This window comes from Anomaloglossus baeobatrachus (assembly GCF_048569485.1).
Source record: "Anomaloglossus baeobatrachus isolate aAnoBae1 chromosome 1 unlocalized genomic scaffold, aAnoBae1.hap1 SUPER_1_unloc_4, whole genome shotgun sequence".
Lineage (NCBI taxonomy): Eukaryota > Metazoa > Chordata > Amphibia > Anura > Aromobatidae > Anomaloglossus > Anomaloglossus baeobatrachus.
In genome coordinates, this window is record NW_027441777.1 from 897,263 (window position 1) to 919,501 (window position 22,239).

General features: G+C 44.8%; 1 protein-coding gene across 3 annotated transcripts in view; it reads right to left on the reverse strand.

The window, feature by feature from the left end:
- Positions 1–1,490: 1,490 nt before the first annotated feature.
- LOC142258674 (uncharacterized) overlaps positions 1,491–22,239 on the reverse strand; it is a 78,826-nt gene continuing 58,077 nt past the window's right edge. For 2 of the 3 annotated variants that reach the window (XM_075331300.1, XM_075331298.1), the window contains one exon: positions 1,491–3,836. In XM_075331300.1, coding sequence (XP_075187415.1) covers positions 2,023–3,836 — 1,814 coding nt within the window. In that variant the 3' untranslated portion in view covers positions 1,491–2,022. The remainder of the gene's footprint in view (positions 3,837–22,239) is intronic. The other variant, XM_075331299.1, reaches the window with a different exon arrangement.

The following is a 22,239-nucleotide window of genomic DNA, read 5'->3' on the forward strand; positions in this document are numbered from 1 at the left end:
CACCAATGGAAAATGACGCTGCCTTGATGGAATGACCAGTCGTCCAACTACATGCTTTGTTTATGGAACTGGTTCATCCCCTTGAAGTGCAGCATCGGTACGGCCTGACTCCGCCCCCTTTTCGGTGACTTCTATACTTGGAGTGATCCGTCAGTGGGCATTGTTGATATAATACCTAAGATGATGATACGCGGCTTTATGGCTTGAATACACGCCTCACGATTGGCTAGAGGAACTTTGTTATGGGTTAATGGAGTTTTTTCACCCGTTCGCTTTGTCTATCCCCCGGATTGGGGGCGTGTTCTCTTGCTGGTGCATGAGTGATCGGGTTTTGGGCCAATGGAGCTTGAGCGGGATGTGTATCTCCGATGTTAGGGGAGGTGCTTTCTTCCTGTGATGCGTCTCCGGGGGCGTTCCCTGGGTGGAACGCTTGTGGAACGCAAGCCTGGGGGACGCAATAGGGAGAAGCGCTCCGGATGGGGAGGAGAAGGAGGCCCTCCCCTTTAGTCACGTGCGTCCGCTCTTTGGAGATTCCCTTTATGTGGGACGCTATTTTAACATATGTTAGATGACGTATGGAGGGGACGCACTATGGGATGGGGGGGGAGGCGTTCCTCTCCTCCTATCATCACTGTCTATTGACAGCCATGGGCGGTCCTGGGTGAAACGCACGCTGAGCAGCCTTGGACACTGCCCTACACGTGCTGAACACTAATGGGATTATATTATTATCTATACAATACTAATGGAATTAAACATCAGGTGAGTTGTCCCTCCTGATTGGAGGAGCCATATTAACGCCATGTTTAAAAGACCCCACTTTATACGAGCCAGACTCTTTTGACATCTGAGGCATGTGAGGGCTGGCAGTGAGGACCTGGTATATTTCTAATATGTCCCCTGAATAGTCGATGTGGACGAAACGCGTCGGGACACCAACAGGGTCAGCTTAGGGGTCCAACCTTGCAATAGATGTGGACCGTCCTTGTTAGGACGGGAGTTTGGGGTGGCAGGTAATTTTGTTATTTTATGGTCTCCTGATTGGACAGGGAGAGTGAATGCTGGATTAGTATGCTGAACCCAGGAATCCAAAGGAGAGACTGCCTGCCCCCATCTGTGGAAGGAGTTGGTGAGACCATTCCTGTTATATGCCTAATATATGTCCATAATTGTGATATCTGACCGCTGTCAGTATCAGACATTAATTGATGATATTTTTTTGTTAGGTATAATTATTTTTTATGGTTAGTTTTTCTATCAAATTGGACTAACGTCCGTTGATTTGGCATAGTCACCTTTGTTTTTGTATATTATGTTGGTTTGTTTATTTGTTTTGAGCTAGTGGCCTTTGCCATGATTTATTTAAATGCGGTATGAATTGCCTTGGGATATCTGGGCACGCATATGATGTATACATGGTGAGGGCTTTGTGAGTTGACGAAATATAACTAGAGGAATTGGGTTCCTCTTTTTAGAATATATTTCATAAAGGATTCATTTTAATGCTGTTACATATATTGCCAATTTGGGATTGCTGTATTAACTGCTATACCTTCCCACATTCTAAATAACAAAAAAGTCCTCTTCTTTGTGTGAATTGTCATGTGTCTAACAAAATGGGATATGTGAGCAAAGCATTATTATTATTTATAGAGCACTATGGATTCTATGGTGCTGTACATGAGAAGGGGGTTACATACAGAATACATATACAAGTTACAGTAGACAGACTAGTATAGAGGGAAGACGACCCTGCCCTTGCAGGCTTACATTCTATAGGATTTTGGGGAGGAGACAGTAGGTGGAGTGTAGGTTGGGCGGCAACTCCGCAGGGTGGTGAGGCGGCAACTCCGCAGGGTGGTGAGGCGGCAACTCCGCAGGGTGGTGAGCGGCAGCTCCACAGGGTGGCGAGGAAGCAGCTCCTCACAATGGTGAGGCGGCAGCTCCGCACGGTGGTGGTGGTGAAGTCATTGTAGTTTATAGGCATTTCTGAACAGATGAGTTTTCAAGTTCTGTTTGAAGCTATTTCCCACATTCTAAACAAGAAAATGTCTTCTCCCCCGTGTGAATCTTTCTATGGTCATCAAGGCATGATTTCTGAATAAAACATTTCCCACATTCTGAACACGAAAATAGCTTCTCCCCTGTATGAGTTTTTAGATGCCGATCAAGCTGTGTTTTCTGACTAAAACATTTCTCACATTCTGAACATGAAAATGGCTTCTCTCCCGTGTGAGTTTTTATATGCTGATCAAGGTGTGATTTCCGAATAAAACATTTACAACATTCTGAACAAGAAAATGGCTTCTCCCCCATGTGAATTTTTATATGCCGATCAAGCCGTGATTTCTCACTAAAACATTTCCCACAATCTGAACAAGAAAATGGCTTCTCCCCCGTGTGAGTTTTTATATGCCGATTAAGATGTGCTTTCCGAATAAAACATTTACAACATTCTGAACAAGAAAATGGCTTCTCCCCTGTGTGAATCTTTATATGGTCATCAAGCCATGATTTCCAAATAAAACATTTCCCACATTCTGAACATGAAAATGGCTCCTCCCCCGTGTGAGATTTTATATGCTGATCAAGCTGTGATTTCAGAATAAAACATTTCCCACATTCTGAACATGAAAATGGCTTCTCCCCCGTGTGTGTTTTGAAATGGTCATCAAACTGTGATTTCCGAATAAAACATTTCCCACATTCTGAACATGAAAATGGCTTCTCCCCTGTGTGAGTTTTTATATGCCGATCAAGCCGTGATTTCTCACTAAAACATTTCCCACATTCTGAACAAGAAAATGGCTTCTTCCCTGTGTGAGTTTTTATATGTACATTAAGATGTGATTTCCGAATAAAAGATTTACAACATTCTGAACAAGAAAATGGCTTCTCCCCTGTGTGAATCTTTATATGGTCATCAAGCCATGATTTCCAAATAAAACATTTCCCACATTCTGAACATGAAAATGGCTCCTCCCCCGTGTGAGATTTTATATGCTGATCAAGCTGTGATTTCAGAATAAAACATTTCCCACATTCTGAACATGAAAATGGCTTCTCCCCCGTGTGAGTTTTTACATGCCGCTCAAGCTGTGCTTTTCGAATAAAACATTTCCCACATTCTGAACATGAAAATGGCTTCTCCCCCGTGTGAGATTTTATATGCTGATCAAGCTGTGATTTCAGAATAAAACATTTCCCACATTCTGAACATGAAAATGGCTTCTCCCCCGTGTGAGTTTTTACATGCCGATCAAGCTGTGCTTTTCGAATAAAAAATTTCCCACATTCTGAACATGAAAATGGCTTCTCCCCCGGTTGAGATTTCATATGCCGATCAAGCTGTGATTTCAGAATAAAACATTTCCCACAATCCGAACAAGAAAATGGCTTCTCCCCCGTGTGAGAGTTCATATGGAAATCAAAAGATGATTTCTGAATAAAACATTTCCCACATTCTGAACATGAAAATGGCTTCTCCCCCGTGTGAATTTTTAGATGCCCATCAAGATATGCTTTCCGAGAAAAACATTTCCCACATTCTGAACAAGAAAATGGCTTCTCCCCTGTGTGAGTTTTTAGATGTATAACAAGCTGTGACTTCCATGTAAAACATTTATCACATTCTGAGCATGAATATGGCTTCTCCCCTGTGTGAGCTCTTTGTTGTTGATCTCCCCTCTTGTGGCTTTTATTTTGCTGAACATTCTGTTGTGAATCAGAAGATTGTTTAGAAGCATTACATGACGGATCTTGGTTGTGAAGGGCTGAAGGTTTTTCTACGATAATGAATTGCTCTTCAGCTGTCTTCTTTATAATGCCCAAATCTTCTGTCAAAACAATAAAACAGAATTCGCAAATTTTAACCTTTAACGTTCAAACTTTGTTTTCACTGGTAAACTCACTGCAGTCAGGGCCCTATCATTGTGCTGCCCAGATAGTGATGGCCTTATTACCAAGATGACTCTACCACAATTCCAAAAAGAAATTACACAGAAAATTAGCTAATAATACTGACTAGATCCTGAATGTGATACCTGGTACCACAAGCACAGTGTCTATGGCTGCCTTATATAAGGAATATAAGAGGAATTATACTTTATGAGACCAAAAAACTAACAGTCTGTATACTCTTAAAAAATGAAAAGGACGACTTCCGGTTTTGGCGCCGATTATGTAAGTCGGACTACTCTCGGGCTCAGTCCCTCGCCCAGAATCACAATGTGGGAGAATTAACACGCTCAGCAACAGGGCTGTGGAGTCAGAGTCGGAGCTCATTTTGGTGGAGTCGGTATAAAATGCACCGACTCCAGCTTTAAAAAAAATGTATTAATATTTCATAATTGAACTTTCATATGAATTTTATAAATGTTACTCAAATATATATATGTTCTATCAAACTATGAGCAACTGTGATAAGCAGTTCTGCTGGAGAGACATTTCTTACTTCTTGTGTGTCACTGTTCTCCACTGCCCTTATCTAATCTTATACTTGGTTAAAGGGAAGGTATCGTCAAAAAAAAAAAATTCCAATAACTGAAAAAATGTAAAGTAATAATGTTTTAATGTTTTGTTTAAATATTATTACTTGTTTTTAATTGAGCAAAATCTAAAAAAAAAAAATTAGAAAGTTTGATATTTTCCACTGTTAAACACTAGGGGGAGCAGCTGCTGAAATCCTACAGAAATCAGACTGTATAAAAAGCTCATATTACAGCCTGCCGTAAAGTGGGTGGAGTCTGCTCTCCTGTGTGTGATGGCACGCCTCCCTCTCCTAATCTGAGTGTATACAACAGATAACAGAGAATGACATGTAACGACACAATGCACAGCCATTTTCCTGGTGACCAGAAATGTGTAAAGTGTCACCAAGGACAGCAGGAGTATCACACAGGATAGGATTAGATACACAGCCCTGCAGACAGTATCACACAGGATAGGATTAGATACACAGCTCAGCAGACAGTATCCCACAGTATAGATACACAGCTCATCAGACAGGATCCCACAGGATAGGATTAGATACACAGCTCAGCAGACAGTATCCCACAGGATAGGATTAGATACACAGCTCAGCAGAAAGTATCCCACAGGATAGGATTAGATACACAACTCAGCAGACAGTATCCCACAGGATAGGATTAGATACACAGCTCAGCAGACAGTATCACACAGGATAGGATTAGATACACAACTCAGCAGACAGTATCCCACAGGATAGGATTAGATACACAGCTCAGCAGACAGTATCCCACAGGATAGGATTAGATACACAGCTAAGCAGACAGTATCCCACAGGATAGGATTAGATACACAGCTCAGCAGACAGGATCCCACAGGATAGGATTAGATACACAGCTCAGCAGACAGTATCCCACAGGATAGGATTAGATACACAGCTCAGCAGACAGTATCCCACAGGATAGGATTAGATACACAGCTCAGCAGACAGTATCACACAGGAGAGGATTAGATACACAGCTCAGCAGACAGTATCCCACAGGATAGGATTAGATACACAGCTCACCAGACAGTATCCCACAGGAGAGGATTAGATACACAGCTCAGCAGACAGTATCCCACAGGATAGGATGAGATACACAGCTCAGCAGACAGGATCCCACAGGATAGGATTAGATACACGGCTCTGCAGACAGTAGCCCACAGGATAGGATTAGATACACAGCTCAGCAGAAAGGATCCCACAGGATAGGATTAGATACACGGCTCTGCAGACAGTATCACACAGGATAGGATTAGATACACAGCTCAGCAGACAGTATCACACAGGATAGGATTAGATACACAGCTCAGCAGACAGTATCACACAGGATAGGATTAGATACACAGTTCAGGAGACAGTATCCCACAGGATAGGATTAGATACACAGCTCAGCAGACAGTATCCCACAGGAGAGGATTAGATACACGGCTCTGTAGACAGTATCACACAGGAGAGGATTAGATACACAGCTCAGCAGACAGTATCACACAGGAGAGGATTAGATACACAGCCCTGCAGACAGTATCACACAGGAGAGGCTTAGATACACAGCTCAGCAGACAGGATCCCACAGGATAGGATTAGATACACAGCTCAGCAGACAGTATCCCACAGGAGAGGATTAGATACACAGCTCAGCAGACAGTATCCCACAGGATAGGATTAGATACACGGCTCTGCAGACAGTATCACACAGGAGAGGATTAGATACACAGCTCAGCAGACAGTATCACACAGGATAGGATTAGATACACAGCTCAGCAGACAGTATCACACAGGAGAGGATTAGATACACAGCTCAGCAGACAGTATCACACACGATAGGATTAGATACACAGCCCTGCAGACAGTATCACACAGGAGAGGATTAGATACACAGCTCAGCAGACAGTATCCCACAGGATAGGATTAGATACACAGCTCAGCAGACAGTATCACACAGGAGAGGATTAGATACACAGCTCAGCAGACAGTAGCCCACAGGATAGGATTAGATACACAGCTCAGGAGACAGTATCCCACAGGATAGGATTAGATACACAGCTCAGCAGACAGTATCACACAGGAGAGGATTAGATACACAGCCCTGCAGACAGTATCACACAGGAGAGGCTTAGATACACAGCTCAGCAGACAGGATCCCACAGGATAGGATTAGATACACAGCTCAGCAGACAGTATCCCACAGGAGAGGATTAGATACACAGCTCAGCAGACAGTAGCCCACAGGATAGGATTAGATACACAGCTCAGCAGACAGGATCCCACAGGATAGGATTAGATACACGGCTCAGCAGACAGGATCCCACAGGAGAGGATTAGATACACGGCTCTGTAGACAGTATCACACAGGAGAGGATTAGATACACAGCTCAGCAGACAGTATCACACAGGAGAGGATTAGATACACAGCCCTTCAGACAGTATCACACAGGAGAGGCTTAGATACACAGCTCAGCAGACAGGATCCCACAGGATAGGATTAGATACACAGCTCAGCAGACAGTATCCCACAGGAGAGGATTAGATACACAGCTCAGCAGACAGTAGCCCACAGGATAGGATTAGATACACAGCTCAGCAGACAGGATCCCACAGGATAGGATTAGATACACGGCTCAGCAGACAGGATCCCACAGGATAGGATTAGATACACGGCTCAGCAGACAGTATCACACAGGATAGGATTAGATACACAGCTCAGCAGACAGTATCACACAGGATAGGATTAGATACACAGCTCAGCAGACAGTATCACACAGGATAGGATTAGATACACGGCTCTGCAGACAGTATCACACAGGAGAGGATTAGATACACAGCTCAGCAGACAGTATCACACGATAGGATTAGATACACAGCCCTGCAGACAGTATCACACAGGAGAGGATTAGATACACAGCTCAGCAGACAGGATCCCACAGGATAGGATTAGATACACAACTCAGCAGACAGTATCCCACAGGATAGGATTAGATACACAGCTCAGCAGACAGTATCCCAGAGGATAGGATTAGATACACGGCTCTGCAGACAGTATCCCACAGGAGAGGATTAGATACACAGCTCAGCAGACAGTATCACACAGGAGAGGATTAGATACACAGCTCAGCAGACAGTATCACACAGGATAGGATTAGATACACAGCTCAGCAGACAGTATCACACAGGATAGGATTAGATACACAGCTCAGCAGACAGTATCCCACAGGAGAGGATTAGATACACAGCTCAGCAGACAGGATCCCACAGGATAGGATTAGATACACAGCTCAGCAGACAGGATCCCACAGGATAGGATTAGATACACAGCTCAGCAGACAGTATCACACAGGAGAGGATTAGATACACAGCTCAGAAGACAGTATCACACAGGATAGGATTAGATACACAGCTCAGAAGACAGTATCACACAGGAGAGGATTAGATACACTGCTGAGCAGACAGTATCACACAGGAGAGGATTAGATACACAGCTCAGCAGACAGTATCACAAAGGAGAGGATTAGATACACAGCTCAGCAGACAGTATCACACAGGATAGGATTAGATACACAGCTCAGCAGACAGTATCACACAGGAGAGAATTAGATACACAGCTCACCAGACAGTATCACACGATAGGATTAGATACACAGCCCTGCAGACAGGATAGGATTAGATACACGGCTCAGCAGACAGCTTTTTCTCTGCTTTTCACTTGTCCCTACTGACAGTCTTGGAAAAAAGACAGATTCTGTCGAAACGTTGATACCATTATTACTGATGGACATAAAAAGAAAAAATTGTAGCAATAATCAAAAGAATAAAAATTAATACAGAGCAAAAAACATCTGGATTCTACTTTTTCTTGTTGTCCCGTTTTGAGTGCCGGACTTATTTTTCTTGTATATATGAAAATAAATACAGTCGTAGCAAACAAACGTTTTGTTGGTTGAAAAATAAAAAGGCATCAATCCGATTGTAAAACAATTTCTTTTTTATTTACAACTGTTGTACACAGAAAAGAAAACATTTTTATTTTTTGCCAAAACGAGAAATGTGTTCATGAGCAGGAGCACAGAGAATGTCAGGGGAGGTGAGCGCTGATCTGACAGGAGCTCACAGACAGACACAGAGGAAGGAGCAGGTCCACAGCAGCACAGAGGATGTCAGGGGAGGTGAGCGCTGATCTGACAGGAGCTCACAGACAGACACAGAGGAAGGAGCAGGTCCACAGCAGCACAGAGGATGTCAGGGGAGGTGAGCGCTGATCTGACAGGAGCTCACAGACAGACACAGAGGAAGGAGCAGGTCCACAGCAGCACAGAGGATGTCAGGGGAGATGAGCGCTGATCTGACAGGAGCTCACAGACAGACAGAGGAAGGAGCAGGTCCACAGCAGCACAGAGGATGTCAGGGGAGGTGAGCGCTGATCTGAGAGGAGCTCACAGACAGACACAGAGGAAGGAGCAGGTCCACAGCAGCACAGAGGATGTCAGGGGAGATGAGCGCAGATCTGACAGGATCTCACAGACAGACACAGAGGAAGGAGCAGGACCACAGCAGCACAGAGGATGTCAGGAGAGGAGAGCACAGATTCTGACAGGAGGCTCACAGACAGACACAGAGGAAGGAGCAGGTCCACAGCAGCACAGAGAATGTCAGGAGAGATAAGCGCTGATCTTACAGGAGTTCACGGAGACACAGAGGAAGGAGCAGGACCACAGCAGCACAGAGGATGTCAGGAGAGGAGAGCACAGATTCTGACAGGAGGCTCACAGACAGACACAGAGGAAGGAGCAGGTCCACAGCAGCACAGAGGAAGTCAGGAGAGGAGAGCGCTGATCTTACAGTCTAGTCTATATGTGTTGTGGCTCTGTGAACAGTGTATATACATATGGGGGGGCTCTAAGCATAGTCATATATATATATATATATAGGGGGAAGGGGCTCTAACCACAGTCATATATATATATATATATATATATATATATACATATATATATACACAGTATATATATTACATACATTAGAGCCCCTTCCCCATATATATATATATATATATATATATACCGTATATATATATATATATATATATATATATATATATATATTATATATATAAATATAATAAAATTTATATATAGGGAAGGGGCTCTAACCACTATATATATATATATATATATACATATATTTATTAGTTGTTAGAGCCCCTTCCCTACCTTCCCTATATATAAATTTTATTATATTTATACATATGGGGAAGGGGCTCTAACCACAGCCTGTGTGTGTGTGTATATATATATATATATAAAACTGTGGTTAGAGCCCCTTCCCCATATATATATAAATACAATATAATATGTAGGGAAGGGGCTCTAATCACTATATATATATATATATATATATATATATATATATATATATATATATATATATATATATATATATATATATATGTGTGTTAGTGGTTAGAGCCCCTTCCCTACATATTATATTGTATTTATATATATATGGGGAAGGGGCTCTAACCACAGCCAGTATATTATATATATATACATATATATATATATACATACACACACAGACAGACTGATCGGTGGAGCGGCGGCGTCCAGCGGTGTAGGAACGGCGCTGATCGGTGGAGCGGTGGCGTGCACCTGAAGATAATAAACCACATGAGAGTGACGGTGACAGATAACACACATATACATACTGTTACACATATACACAGACAGATCAGAGCCCCCACATATATACAGACTGGGGTTAGAGCCTGCTAAGTCTGTATATATGTGGGGGCTCTGATCTGTCTGTGTATATGTGTAACAGTATGTATATGTGTGTTATCTGTCACCGTCACCCTCCTGTGGTTTATTATGTTCAGATGCACGCCACCGTTCAGCGCCGCTCCTACACCGCTGGACGCCGCCGCACCACCGATCAGCACCGCTGCTCCTCCACCGATCAGTGTGTATGTGTGTGTATATATATATATATAGACAGACAGACAGACAGACAGACAGACAGACAGACAGACTGACTGACTGACTGACTGACAGACTGACAGACTGACAGACTGACTGATCGGTGGAGGAGCGGCGGTGAAGGAGCGGCGCTAATCGGTGGAGCGGCGGCGTCCAGCGGTGTAGGAACGGCGCTGATCGGTGGAGCGGTGGCGTGCACCTGAAGATAATAAACCACATGAGAGTGACGGTGACAGATAACACACATATACATACTGTTACACATATACACAGACAGATCAGAGCCCCCACATATATACAGACTGGGGTTAGAGCCTGCTAAGTCTGTATATATGTGGGGGCTCTGATCTGTCTGTGTATATGTGTAACAGTATGTATATGTGTGTTATCTGTCACCGTCACTCTCCTGTGGTTTATTATCTTCAGGTGCACGCCACCGATCAGCGCCGCTCCTACACCGCTGGACGCCGCCGCTCCACCGATCAGCGCCGCTCCTCCACCGATCAGCGCTGTTTCTCCACCGCTGCACGCCACCGCTCCTCCACCGATCAGCGCTGCTCCTCCACAGATGAACGCTGCTCCTCCACCGATCAGCGCTGCTCCACAGATCAGTACCGGTCCGCCACCGCAGCACGCTGCTTCTCCACCATTCAACGCTACTCCACAGGTCAGCTCCGGTCCTCCACCGCTGCACACCGCCCCTCAACGGATCAACGCTGATCTTCAGCTGTCGGTAAGGCTGGTTCTGTTCTAGGAGGCGGAGCTGTTAGGACAGAAGCTGGTGCTGCTTGTTCCTTCAGATCCTGGCGGTAGGGGGAAAAAATACAGCCCAGCCAAAATCGTGGGCTATGGAAAAATGGCGGCTGAACCCACCCACGGCTGGGAATTGGGCAGCCCACATAGGCGTTACCATTTGAGTAGTAACAGAACTAAAGGGGTCGGGATCCGACTACTATCCCCTATGTCCATGAGGTGCTGTAAATTGAGGCTGCACTGTCGTGCTAGAACTTGGAATGTGACATGGCAGCCCCCATTGCCAGCTTTCAAAGATTATAAAAACTGAAAGACATCTTTATTTATTGCAAGATAACATTATAACTTCATGTTATCTTACAAGTAATCATTGTTTGGATTATAAAAATCCGCGACACCTTCCCTTTAACCTCATGCTGCCCCAACCCCCCTACTTACAATGTATGAAACTGAAAGTGAAAGTGTGTTGCAAATTCTTAGTAGTAAAGCTCCTCCTCTAGACTAGATCATACTAGATGTGCGTCTTCCAAGCATCTCACAGCTGCCTGCTACTCAGAAGAGGAAGACTGTAAGAAGTATTATCCTTTCAACAAACTTTGCATCAGTTAACTGAGTACATGAGGAATAATAACAGTATTACTGACCACTATATCCGTTGTACGACCTGGCAATAATTTTGTACAATTGTTTTATAGGAAAAACAATTGTCATTTGGATTGTGAATGCAGAATTAAAAACCTGAGAATGTCAAAGAAGCGTCACATTAAATCAGCTGTATTTGAATATTTCACCATCACTCAAGATAGAAAACATTATGTCTGTCAGTGTATGACAAATGATCCAGACGAAAACAAATGCTGTGAAGCCAAGATGAGTGCACATTCAGGCAAAGATAAAAATGCTCCTACCAGAGCTTCTAATCTAAAGAGACATTTACAGCGCTTTCATCCAGAAGTACTGAAAGCAGTGGATGAGAAAGACTGCATCCAAACCAATGAACCAGTGCCCAGCTCTTCCAGCCAAACAAAGCAGCAGAGAACTTTGCAGCCATCAGTTGCAAGATATTTTGTCAGTGACAAAGTTACTGTGACAATAACAGTAGATACATTTAAAAAAACAGATCATAGAGCTTGTTGTAAAGGATAGTGTGCCTATTTCATTATTTTCACGACCAGCTTATGTGTCTGAATGGGGAAATGGCCCGCAAGCTTGGTGTTTCTCTGGAGAGAGAGAGTATTAGAAAATTAGTAATCGAAGAAGCTGTTAAACAAAAGGAAGAACTTAAAAAAACTCTCAAGGGACGCTTTCTGTTTCTTAAAATGGATGCCTGCACACGTCACAGAGTGAACTATTTTGCCATCAATGTTTGTTTGTGACAAAAATGAAATAGTTACCAAGACATTGGCAGTAAAAGACACCAAAGCTCATCACACCAGTGAGTTTCTCCAGGTCTTGGTGGAAAAGGTTCTGCAAGACTATGAACTTAAAAAAGAGCAAGTTCTGTCGTAACGGACAATGCTTCAAATATGATAAGTACTATTAAGCTAATGAATGAGAGTAATGATGGTGACCAGCAGCTAGAAGAACATTCTGAGTCCACAGACACAGAAATGTTTGAAATAGAGGAACACGGTATTGTAACTGAGGAGCAAACTGAAGTTGCTTCAGATGAACAGCAACATGGTAGTTTAGATGATCTTGTTGAAACTGTGTAAATACGTTCTTTCATTCATCACATACGCTGTGTTGTGCATACGCTACAGCTGGCTATAAGAGACAGTCTGCAAGAAGGACATGCTGCTGCACTGATTGGCAAGGTGAGAAAATTGGCTACTGTTGCCAGAACCCCTAAAGTTGACTCAATTTTGAAAAGACGTGCTGGAAAAGGGGCAATTATTGATCAAGCCACACAATGGGGCAGTACTTACTTAATGATTCAGCGCTTGGTTGAACTGAAAACCTTTCTTGTAGACATGGCTAACCCTCAACTGACGCTAAATGAAAGTCAGTGGAATTGGGTGACTGAGCTTGAAAAACTGCTAGAGCACCCATTTACAGTGACTAAAAAATTCCAAGCAGAGGACTTAACTCCAGGTATTTTCTTAAAGGAGTGGAAGAACCTGATGTTTCGCCTGTCCCAAAAAGGAGGGTTAATTGCAAGTGGCATTGCTACATCAATGAAATGGAGAGAGGAGCTACTATTACAAAATAACATTCTTTTGGCAGCTGTTTATGTAGACCCAATGCATCGGATTCTTCTAGATGATCAACAGCTAAGTAAAGGAAAAGAAGCTCTGTTTGAAATAGCAGTAAGGATGAAAGGGTTGCAGAACAGTCAGGAGGAACAAGAAGAATTTGGTCGTCCTGCCACATCTTCACCCTCATCATCAACTGATGAAGAATTTAATTTCGAAAAATATTTGGATCACAGGGACCGTGAAAGCGTTCCCGCATACAAGAAGAGTCATCCCCATCAAAGAACACAGCCAGTACATTTCAGCAGAATATTTCATGTGCACTAAAAGAAATTGAGAAATTTGACCATTCATCAAAAATAACAGTGCAACAGGCGATTCCTCTGTATCCTGACATTATCAGAGATGTTGCCCGAGTGGTTACTGCTTTGCCACCAACACAAGTTAGTGTAGAGAGGTTGTTCTCTGCTCTCAAAATAATTAGATCAGATTTGATGAAGGATGATCTGACAGATGCAATACTTTTTCTGAGGACAAATTTATAGATTTCTTCTTATTAACTGCATAAAAGTGTTTATTGCATATTTACTTACAGTTTAGAAAAGTTTATAAAAGTTATTTGCTATATTCTAATTCTAATAAATGTATTTTTTGCGCTAAGTGGTCTGATTACTTATATGATGGTGAGAAACTGAATAAGCACGATGTTAATATTTTACAACAGTAAATTTATTGTTACGAATTGGCCATTTATGAAGGAGTCGGAGTCGGAACCTGATAAAATCCAGGCGTCGGAGTCGGAGTCGCAACTGTGGCTTACCGACTCCACAGCCCTGTTCAGCAAGCCCCCGACCGTATCACCTGGCAATCTGTACCATGTGGCAGAGGTTTTCTGCTCAGAGGGAGCCTGTAGCACCGTTGCTGGAGAGACATCAGGCTGCGTGATAAAGATGGCGCTGGCAGCGTAGCTGAGCTCCTCACCCTCACTCCACATGTGTGCTTGCAAACTGACGGCCTGCTGGTAAGACAAATTATCAAACCAGGGGAGGTGGAGAGGCTGTATTGACGGCGGGGACCCAGGAGAGAGCTCAGAAAACGGCCGATAGGGGGTTAAGGGTACCGTTTCACTAAACGACGTACCAGCGATTCCGACCACGATTTGACCTGGTCAGGATCGCTGGTGCATCGCTACATGGTCGCTGGTAAGCTGTCAATCAGGCAGATCTCACCAGCAACCAGCCACCAGCGACTCTGTGCTTGGTAACCAAGGTACACATCAGGTAACTAAGCAAACCGCTTTGCTTGGTTACCCGATATTTACCTTGGTTACCAGCATCCACCGCTTAGCGCTGGCTCCCTGCACACGTAGCCAGGGAAAATATCGGGCGGGTTACTAAGCAAAGCACTTTGCTTAGTAACCCGATGTGTAGCCTAGTTACGTGTGCAGGGAGCCAGCGCTAAGCGGTGTACGCTGGTAACCAAGCTAAACATCAAGTAACCAAGCAAAGCGGTTTGCTTAGTTACCCGATATTTACCCTGGTTACCAGCATACGCTGCTTACAGAGTCGGTACTCGTTGGTCTTCCGCCGTCAAACACGCCGATGTGTGCTGCACAGCGGGAAACCAACGAGCAAAAAAATGAACCAGAACAGTGTGTAATGATCAGCGATTTCACAGCAGGGGCCAGGTCGCTGCTTAGTGTCACAGACAGCGAGATCACGGATGAGGTCACTGGTACGTCACAAAACCTGTGACTCATCAGTGATCTCGCTATGTGAGAAGTACCCCTAACTCTACAGAGCAGTGCAGTGTGTGAATTAAGCTACTAGATAAGCTAGGGGCAGTCCTCCCAGAAATGCAGAAGCTGGGACATTGTTCCAACAAAGTGGATTACTAAAGCACTGCTCTCCCTAGCTGTGTGGTGCCACAAGCCATCTGCTAGATAGGCTGAGGGGGGCTGAAGTGGAAACTCAGGAACAAGAGTTAAATAAATAAAAGCACAATAAAACAATACAAGTCACAGCTCCCTGTAGGGACCTGACTCTGCAGACCAGGCCACCTGCTGGATAAGCTGAGCCCCCCCCCTTCCTGAAGTGTGGAGACGCCAGGAGCAGAGTTAATTAAATTAAATAAATTCACGCTAAACAAACACAAGTTACAGCTCTCTTTCAGAACCTGAGGCTGCAGACACCTGCTGCCAAGCTGAAAACCAAACATAAGTAGCTTCCCATTGATGGAACGCTATCTACGGAGGAGTGGTGCCTAGACATTGGATCCCCCCAGACAACAGATTCAGCAAGGGGAAGATATGGCATCATCATTTAAGCCCCCCCCCCCTCAAGAGTGGGCAGACAGCAGAAAATGAGAACACGGCAGCTTTCAGTGGAACCCCGGGTACCCCAGACATATTTAAATCGGTGGAAGGTATCTACTATAAGCGCCTAGCCTCTGAAGTGGCAAACAACATTCTGACAGACATCTCCATCACACTTAAAGGAAAGGTGTCGTGGATTTATATAACCCAAACAATGACTACTTGTAAGATAACATGCAGTTATAATGTTATCTTGCTTTAAATAAAGATGTCTTTCAGATTTTATAATGCTGGAAAGCTGGCAATGGGGGCTGCCATTTTACATTCCTAGTTTTAGCACGACAGTTCAGGCTCAATTTACAGCACCTCATGGACATAGGCGATAGTAGTCGGATTCTGACCCCATTAGTTCTATTACAATTGAAATGGTAATGCATATGTGGGCTGCCCAATTCACAGCCGTGGGTGTGGTCAGCCGCCATTTTCCCATAGCCCACGCTTTGGGCTGGGCTGCATTTTTCCCCTACAGCCAGGATCTGAAAGAGCAAGCAGTACCATCCCAACAGATCCTAGAACAGTGACGTTAAAGACAGCTGGAGCGGCGTGCAGCGGTGGATTACTGTCTGCAATGACACCCCCTCCCCCCGCTCTCCCCCCACCGCCGCCATCCATGCAGCAGAGCTTTGTGTATGTTTTTGTTTGTGTGCATGTATGCAGAGCATGTGAGTAACGGCGCCCCTCCCCCCGCTACCACTGTCTCTACTGACAGCCCCCGCTCACCCCTGCTCTCCTTGCTGCAGCCGCTGTGGGCGTCCATGCAAAGCAGTGCGTGAGTACCATTGCCCCTCCCCCGCCACTGTGTATCTAATCCTCTCCTATGCGATACTGTCTGATCAGTTGCTGTATCTAAACCTATCCTGTGTGATACTGTTTGCTGGGCTGTGTAACTAATTCTGTCCTGTGTGGTACTGTCTGCTGAGCTGGGTATCTAATCCTATCCTGTGTGATACTGCCTGCTGAGCCATGTATCTAATCCTCTCCTGTGTGATACTGTCTTCTGAGCCGTGTATCTAATCCTCTCCTGTGTGATACTGCCTACTGAGCCGTGTATCTAATCCTCCTGTGTGATACTGTCTGCTGAGCCGCGTATCTAATACTCTCCTGTGTGATACTGTCTACTGAGCCGTGTATCTAATCCTCTCCTGTGTGATACTGTCTGCTGAGCTGTGTATCTAATCCTCTCCTGTGTGATACTGTCTGCTGAGCCGTTTATCTAATCCTCTCCTGTGTGATACTGCCTACTGAGCCGTGTATCTAATCCTCTCCTGTGTGATACTGTCTGCTGAGCCGTGTATCTAATACTCTCCTGTGTGATACTGTATGCTGAGCTGTGTATCTAATCCTCTCCTGTGTGATACTGTCTGCTGAGCCATGTATCTAATCCTATCCTGTGTGATACTGTCTGCTGAGCCGTGTATCTAAACCTATCCTGTGTGATACTGTTTGCTGGGCTGTGTAACTAATTCTGTCCTGTGTGGTACTGTCTGCTGAGCTGTGTATCTAATCCTATCCTGTGTGATACTGTCTGCTGAGCTGTGTATCTAATCATATCCTTTGTGATACTCCTGCTGTCCTTAGTGACACTTTAGACATTTCTGGTCACCAGCAAAATGGCTCCGCACTGTGATGCTAAATTTCATTCCCTGTTATCCTTTGGAAACACCCAGATTGGGAGGGGGAGGTGACATCACACACAGGAGAGCAGATTCTGCCCACTTTACTGCAGCTGTAAAGTGAGATTTCTACAGTAGGATTTCAGCAGCTGCTCTCCCTAGTGTTTAACAGTGGAAAATATCAAACTTTATTTTTTTTTATATTTTGCTTAATTAAAAATAATATTTAAACAAAACATTAAAACATTAATACTTTACATTTTTTCAGTTACTGAAAATTTTTTTTTTTGGACGACACTTTTTTGACACTCGAGCCACAACCTGGGAAGGCGGCTATAAGAGGACTTCTTGCATTCCACCCTTATACACCAAATCTTTCATATGCAGTATACAGGTAATGGAAGCACTCCTCAGTACACCATAACAAAAATTTGCCCTTATATGACTGGCCCTATCCACCGCAACCAGCAGGTGCAACTCAGCAAAGGGTTTTTTCCTAGCCACTACGTCTTCCGCAAAAGACATATGTCCACACCTGAGCGGCCCGTATGTAATGAATACACGCTGTATACCATAAACTCCCTTTATACGGCTGTCCCCATCTACTTCAACTACCAGGTGCAACATATCAGGGAATTCTTCCCGTATTTCCACATCTACTGCAAAGGACGTACATCCACACCTGAACAGTTCATATGTAATGAATATGCAAAACAGAGCTCTTCTCCTGTGACCTCTATTCTAACATACCCTGGGTGGAAGTCCTCTCTATTCATCTCTTATCCCTGCAATTGCAGACTACATAGAATAAAGCAAATATTCTTGAGAGAAACTGTCTTTTTCTAGTGAAGTGACCCGGCGTGAGAAAGGCCCGTATTTAGGCCGAAACGTCTTCCTCCCTTGTCACTGTATAAATAAAATTCCACGTTTTTGCAAAAGGAATCAACTTTGTTCAAGTTTTTCTTCTACTCCTAATATATATTTGAGAGTGCAGTGTATTAATATTGACTGATAACCAGGACCACGGTCCTCTCACTTGCACCTCACGAACTTTGATTTTGGTTGGAGCACACCATATTTTTTTGAATATATCACACACAGGAGAGCAGATTCTGCCCACTTTACTGCAGCTGTAAAGTGAGATTTCTACAGTAGGATTTCAGCAGCTGCTCTCCCTAGTGTTTAACAGTGGAAAATATCAAACTTTATTTTTTTTTATATTTTGCTTAATTAAAAATAATATTTAAACAAAACATTAAAACATTAATACTTTACATTTTTTCAGTTACTGAAAATTTTTTTTTTTGGACGACACCTTCCCGTTAACCCCTTCAGCCCCCAGCCTGTTTTCACCTTAAAGACCCAGCCATTTTTTGCAATTTTTACCAGTGTCACTTTGACAGGTTATAACTCTGGAACGCTTCAACAGATCCAGGCGATTTTGAGATAGTTTTTTCATGTCATATTGTACTTCATGAAAGTGGTAAATTTAGGCCGATATGTTTTGCGTTTATTTGTGAAAATTTCGGACATTTGGCGAAAACATTTTCAAAATTTGAAATTTTATGCCCATAAATCTGAATCATAGGTCACACAAAATAGTTACTAAATAACATTTCCCACATGTCTGCTTTACACCAGCGCAATTTTTGAAATAATTTTTATTTCCGTTAGGAAGTTAGAAAGGTTCAAAGTTCATCAGCAAAATACCCAAAAGTGACCCCATTCTAAAATCTGCACCCCTCACTCTGCTCAAAACCACATCCAAGGTGTTTATTAACCCTTTAGGAGCTTCACAGCACCAAAGCAATGTAGAAGAAAAAATTTAAATTTTACTTTTTTTTTTTTTTTTACACAAAAATGTTACTTTAAACATAAAATTTAGCATTTTCACAAGGGTATCAGGAAAAATGCATCATAAAATGTATTGTCCATTTTCTCCTGAGTACGCAGATACCTCATATGTGGTGGAAATCAAATTTTGGGCACACGGCAGGACTCGGAAGGCAAGGAGCGCCATTTGAATTTTTGAGTGCAAAATTAGCTGCACTCATTAGCGGACACCATGTCGGGCTTGAAGACCCCCTGAGGTGCCTAAACAATGGAGCTCCCCCACAAGTGACCCCATTTTGGAAACTAGAACCCTCATGGAATTTATCTAGCTGTTTAGTGAGCACTTTGAACCCCTGGAGGCTTCACAAACGTTTGTAATGTTCAGCCGAGAAAATATATATATATTTTTTTTTTTACCACAAAATAGTTTTTTCAAACAGGTAGCTTTTTTCACAAGGGTATCAGGAAAAAATGTACAAAAAAACGTATTGGGCAATTTCTCCTGAGTACACAGATACCTCATATATGATGGAAATCAATTGTTTGGGCGTACGGCGGGGCTCAGAAGAGAAGGAGCGCCATTTGACAGCAAAATTGGTTGGAATTATTGGCAGACGCCATGTTGCATTTGGAGACCCCCCTGAGGTGCCTAAACAATGGAGCTACCCCACATGTGACCCCATTTTGGAAACCCCCCCCAATGCAAAAAAATTAGTTTGGCGAAATTAAAAATACGGACGTCAGTAAAAAAAAAAAAAAAAAAATATGAGCACCTGCCACTAAGACCAGTGCCAAACGTGAGAGCAATGCACGAGTCTCGCATCGCATCATCCGCTCCTGTCTGGAAGTGAGCAACTGTGCTGGATAATGCGATGCGAGAGGGCGCGGCGGCGGATGGAGGGGCGGCAGATGAGAAAAGGTGCAGCAGACGGAGGATGGGAAAGGGTGCAGCGGATGGAGAATGGGAAAGGGCGCAGCGGATAGAGGATGGGAAAGGGCGCAGCGGATGGAGGAGCGGCAGAGGATGAGGGGGATGGTGGGAGATGAGATTGGGGATAGCTACCTTACAGGATGGATCTAGGCAGCAGGATCACAGCAGACAGAGGAGGCAGCAGATGAAGGAGGCAACAGATTGAGGAGGGTGAGAGGGCTCAGTAGATGAAGAGGATGGGAGAGAGCAGGCAGCAGATCGGGGAGGGGGGCAGAGTCTGATGGGAGAGGGAGGCGGCACATGGAGGTGGTGGACAGCACATGGACGGGGGGTGCAGCACATGGAAAGGCGAAGGCAGCACGTGGACGGGGGAAGGCAGCACATGGACGGGGGAAGGCAGCACATGGACGGGGGGGAGGCAGCACATGGACGGGGGGGAGGCAACACATGGAGGGGGGGGAGGCAACACATGGAGGGGGGGAGGCAACACATGGAGGGGGGGAGGCAACACATGGAGGGGGGGAGGCAACACATGGAGGGGGGGAGGCAACACATGGAGGCGGGGAGGCAACACATGGAGGTGGGGAGGCAACACATGGAGGCGGGGAGGCAACACATGGAGGCGGGGAGGCAACACATGGAGGGGGAAGGCAACACATGGAGGGGGGGAAGCAACACATGGAGGCGGGGAGGCAACACATGGAGGCGGGGAGGCAACACATGGAGGGGGGGAGGCAACACATGGAGGGTGGGAGGCAACACAAGGAGGGGGGGAGGCAACACATGGAGGGGGGCAGGCAACACATGGAGGGGGGGAGGCAACACATGGAGGGTGGGGTGGCAACACATGGAGGGTGGGGAGGTGCAGTGGCAGATTGAGAAGGGGCAGCCGATGGAGGAGGCGGCGGCTGATCGGGAAGAGTGGCGGCCGATTAGGGGGCAGCAGCGGCTGAACAAGGTGGGTGCGACTGAAAGGGGGTGGTGGCGTGGTGGGTGGTGGTGGCAGGGACAGCGGCGTGGCGGGCGGTGGCAGAGGGGGCGGGCGGTGGGGACAGCGGCGGATCGGGGGCAGCGGTGTATTGGGGGGCTATAACTTACAGATGGTCCCACAGCAACCGTTCTCCTCATCTTTCACGGACGGAGTGAAGCTGAGAGGAGCGGTCACCTACAGGTCACCGGCACCAGATCCACGGTGATTGGAGAGATCGGTCACAAGACCGGTCTCTCCAATCAGAGCTGGGGGTGGGTGAAACAAAGTTCACCCAGCTCCAGCCAGTCATCAGTGCTAAAGCTGCACTGATTATGACTAGATTTCAATGTTTCAGCCATTTTCAATGGCTGAAACATTACAGTGACTGTAATTGGCTGAGCGGCGTTAATCACCCAATCACAGCCTCTGTAGCTTCGGGAAGGAGACACCACCCCTCCTGAGGTCAGGCAGAGGTCCCCTCCTTCCCGAATCTTCTATTTGATTACACCGATCGGACTCACCGGGCTCCGGGGCCGCGATTTCGCCATGACGTACTGGGTACGTCATGGGTCGTTTAGCACCATGTCACCATGACGTACCCAGTACATCAAGGGTTGTTAAGGGGTTAAAGAAACAGTCGCTACGTCTCTCCAAGCGCTGCAAAACCATCTTGATGAGACAGTGCAACAAGTGGCAGTTATAGAAACCAGGTGATCCACCATGGAAGATGATTTTAACTCTGACCAAATGATGGTAATGCGCCTATCTAGAGAAAATGTCATCCTAGGAGACCGTATTGATGACTTGGAGTGTGAGGGCATAGCTATAAATCAATTGTCCAAAATAATAAGATCATCTGTGTTTGTATGATTATTGCTCAGATGTTGATGTACATATTAGGATGCGCCTTTGGAATGTGTTATTGAAACAAATTATGCTAAATTGAACAATGCAGGCATTCAGGAGACTGGTCTCTTGAATGTCAGTAACAAGCTGCTGATCTACTTGCATAGATTTTCCTTATCACCAGGTGCCTTATCAAGGATAGTTTGGTCATGTAGAAAATCTAGCCAAATACAGGGATGTACCAA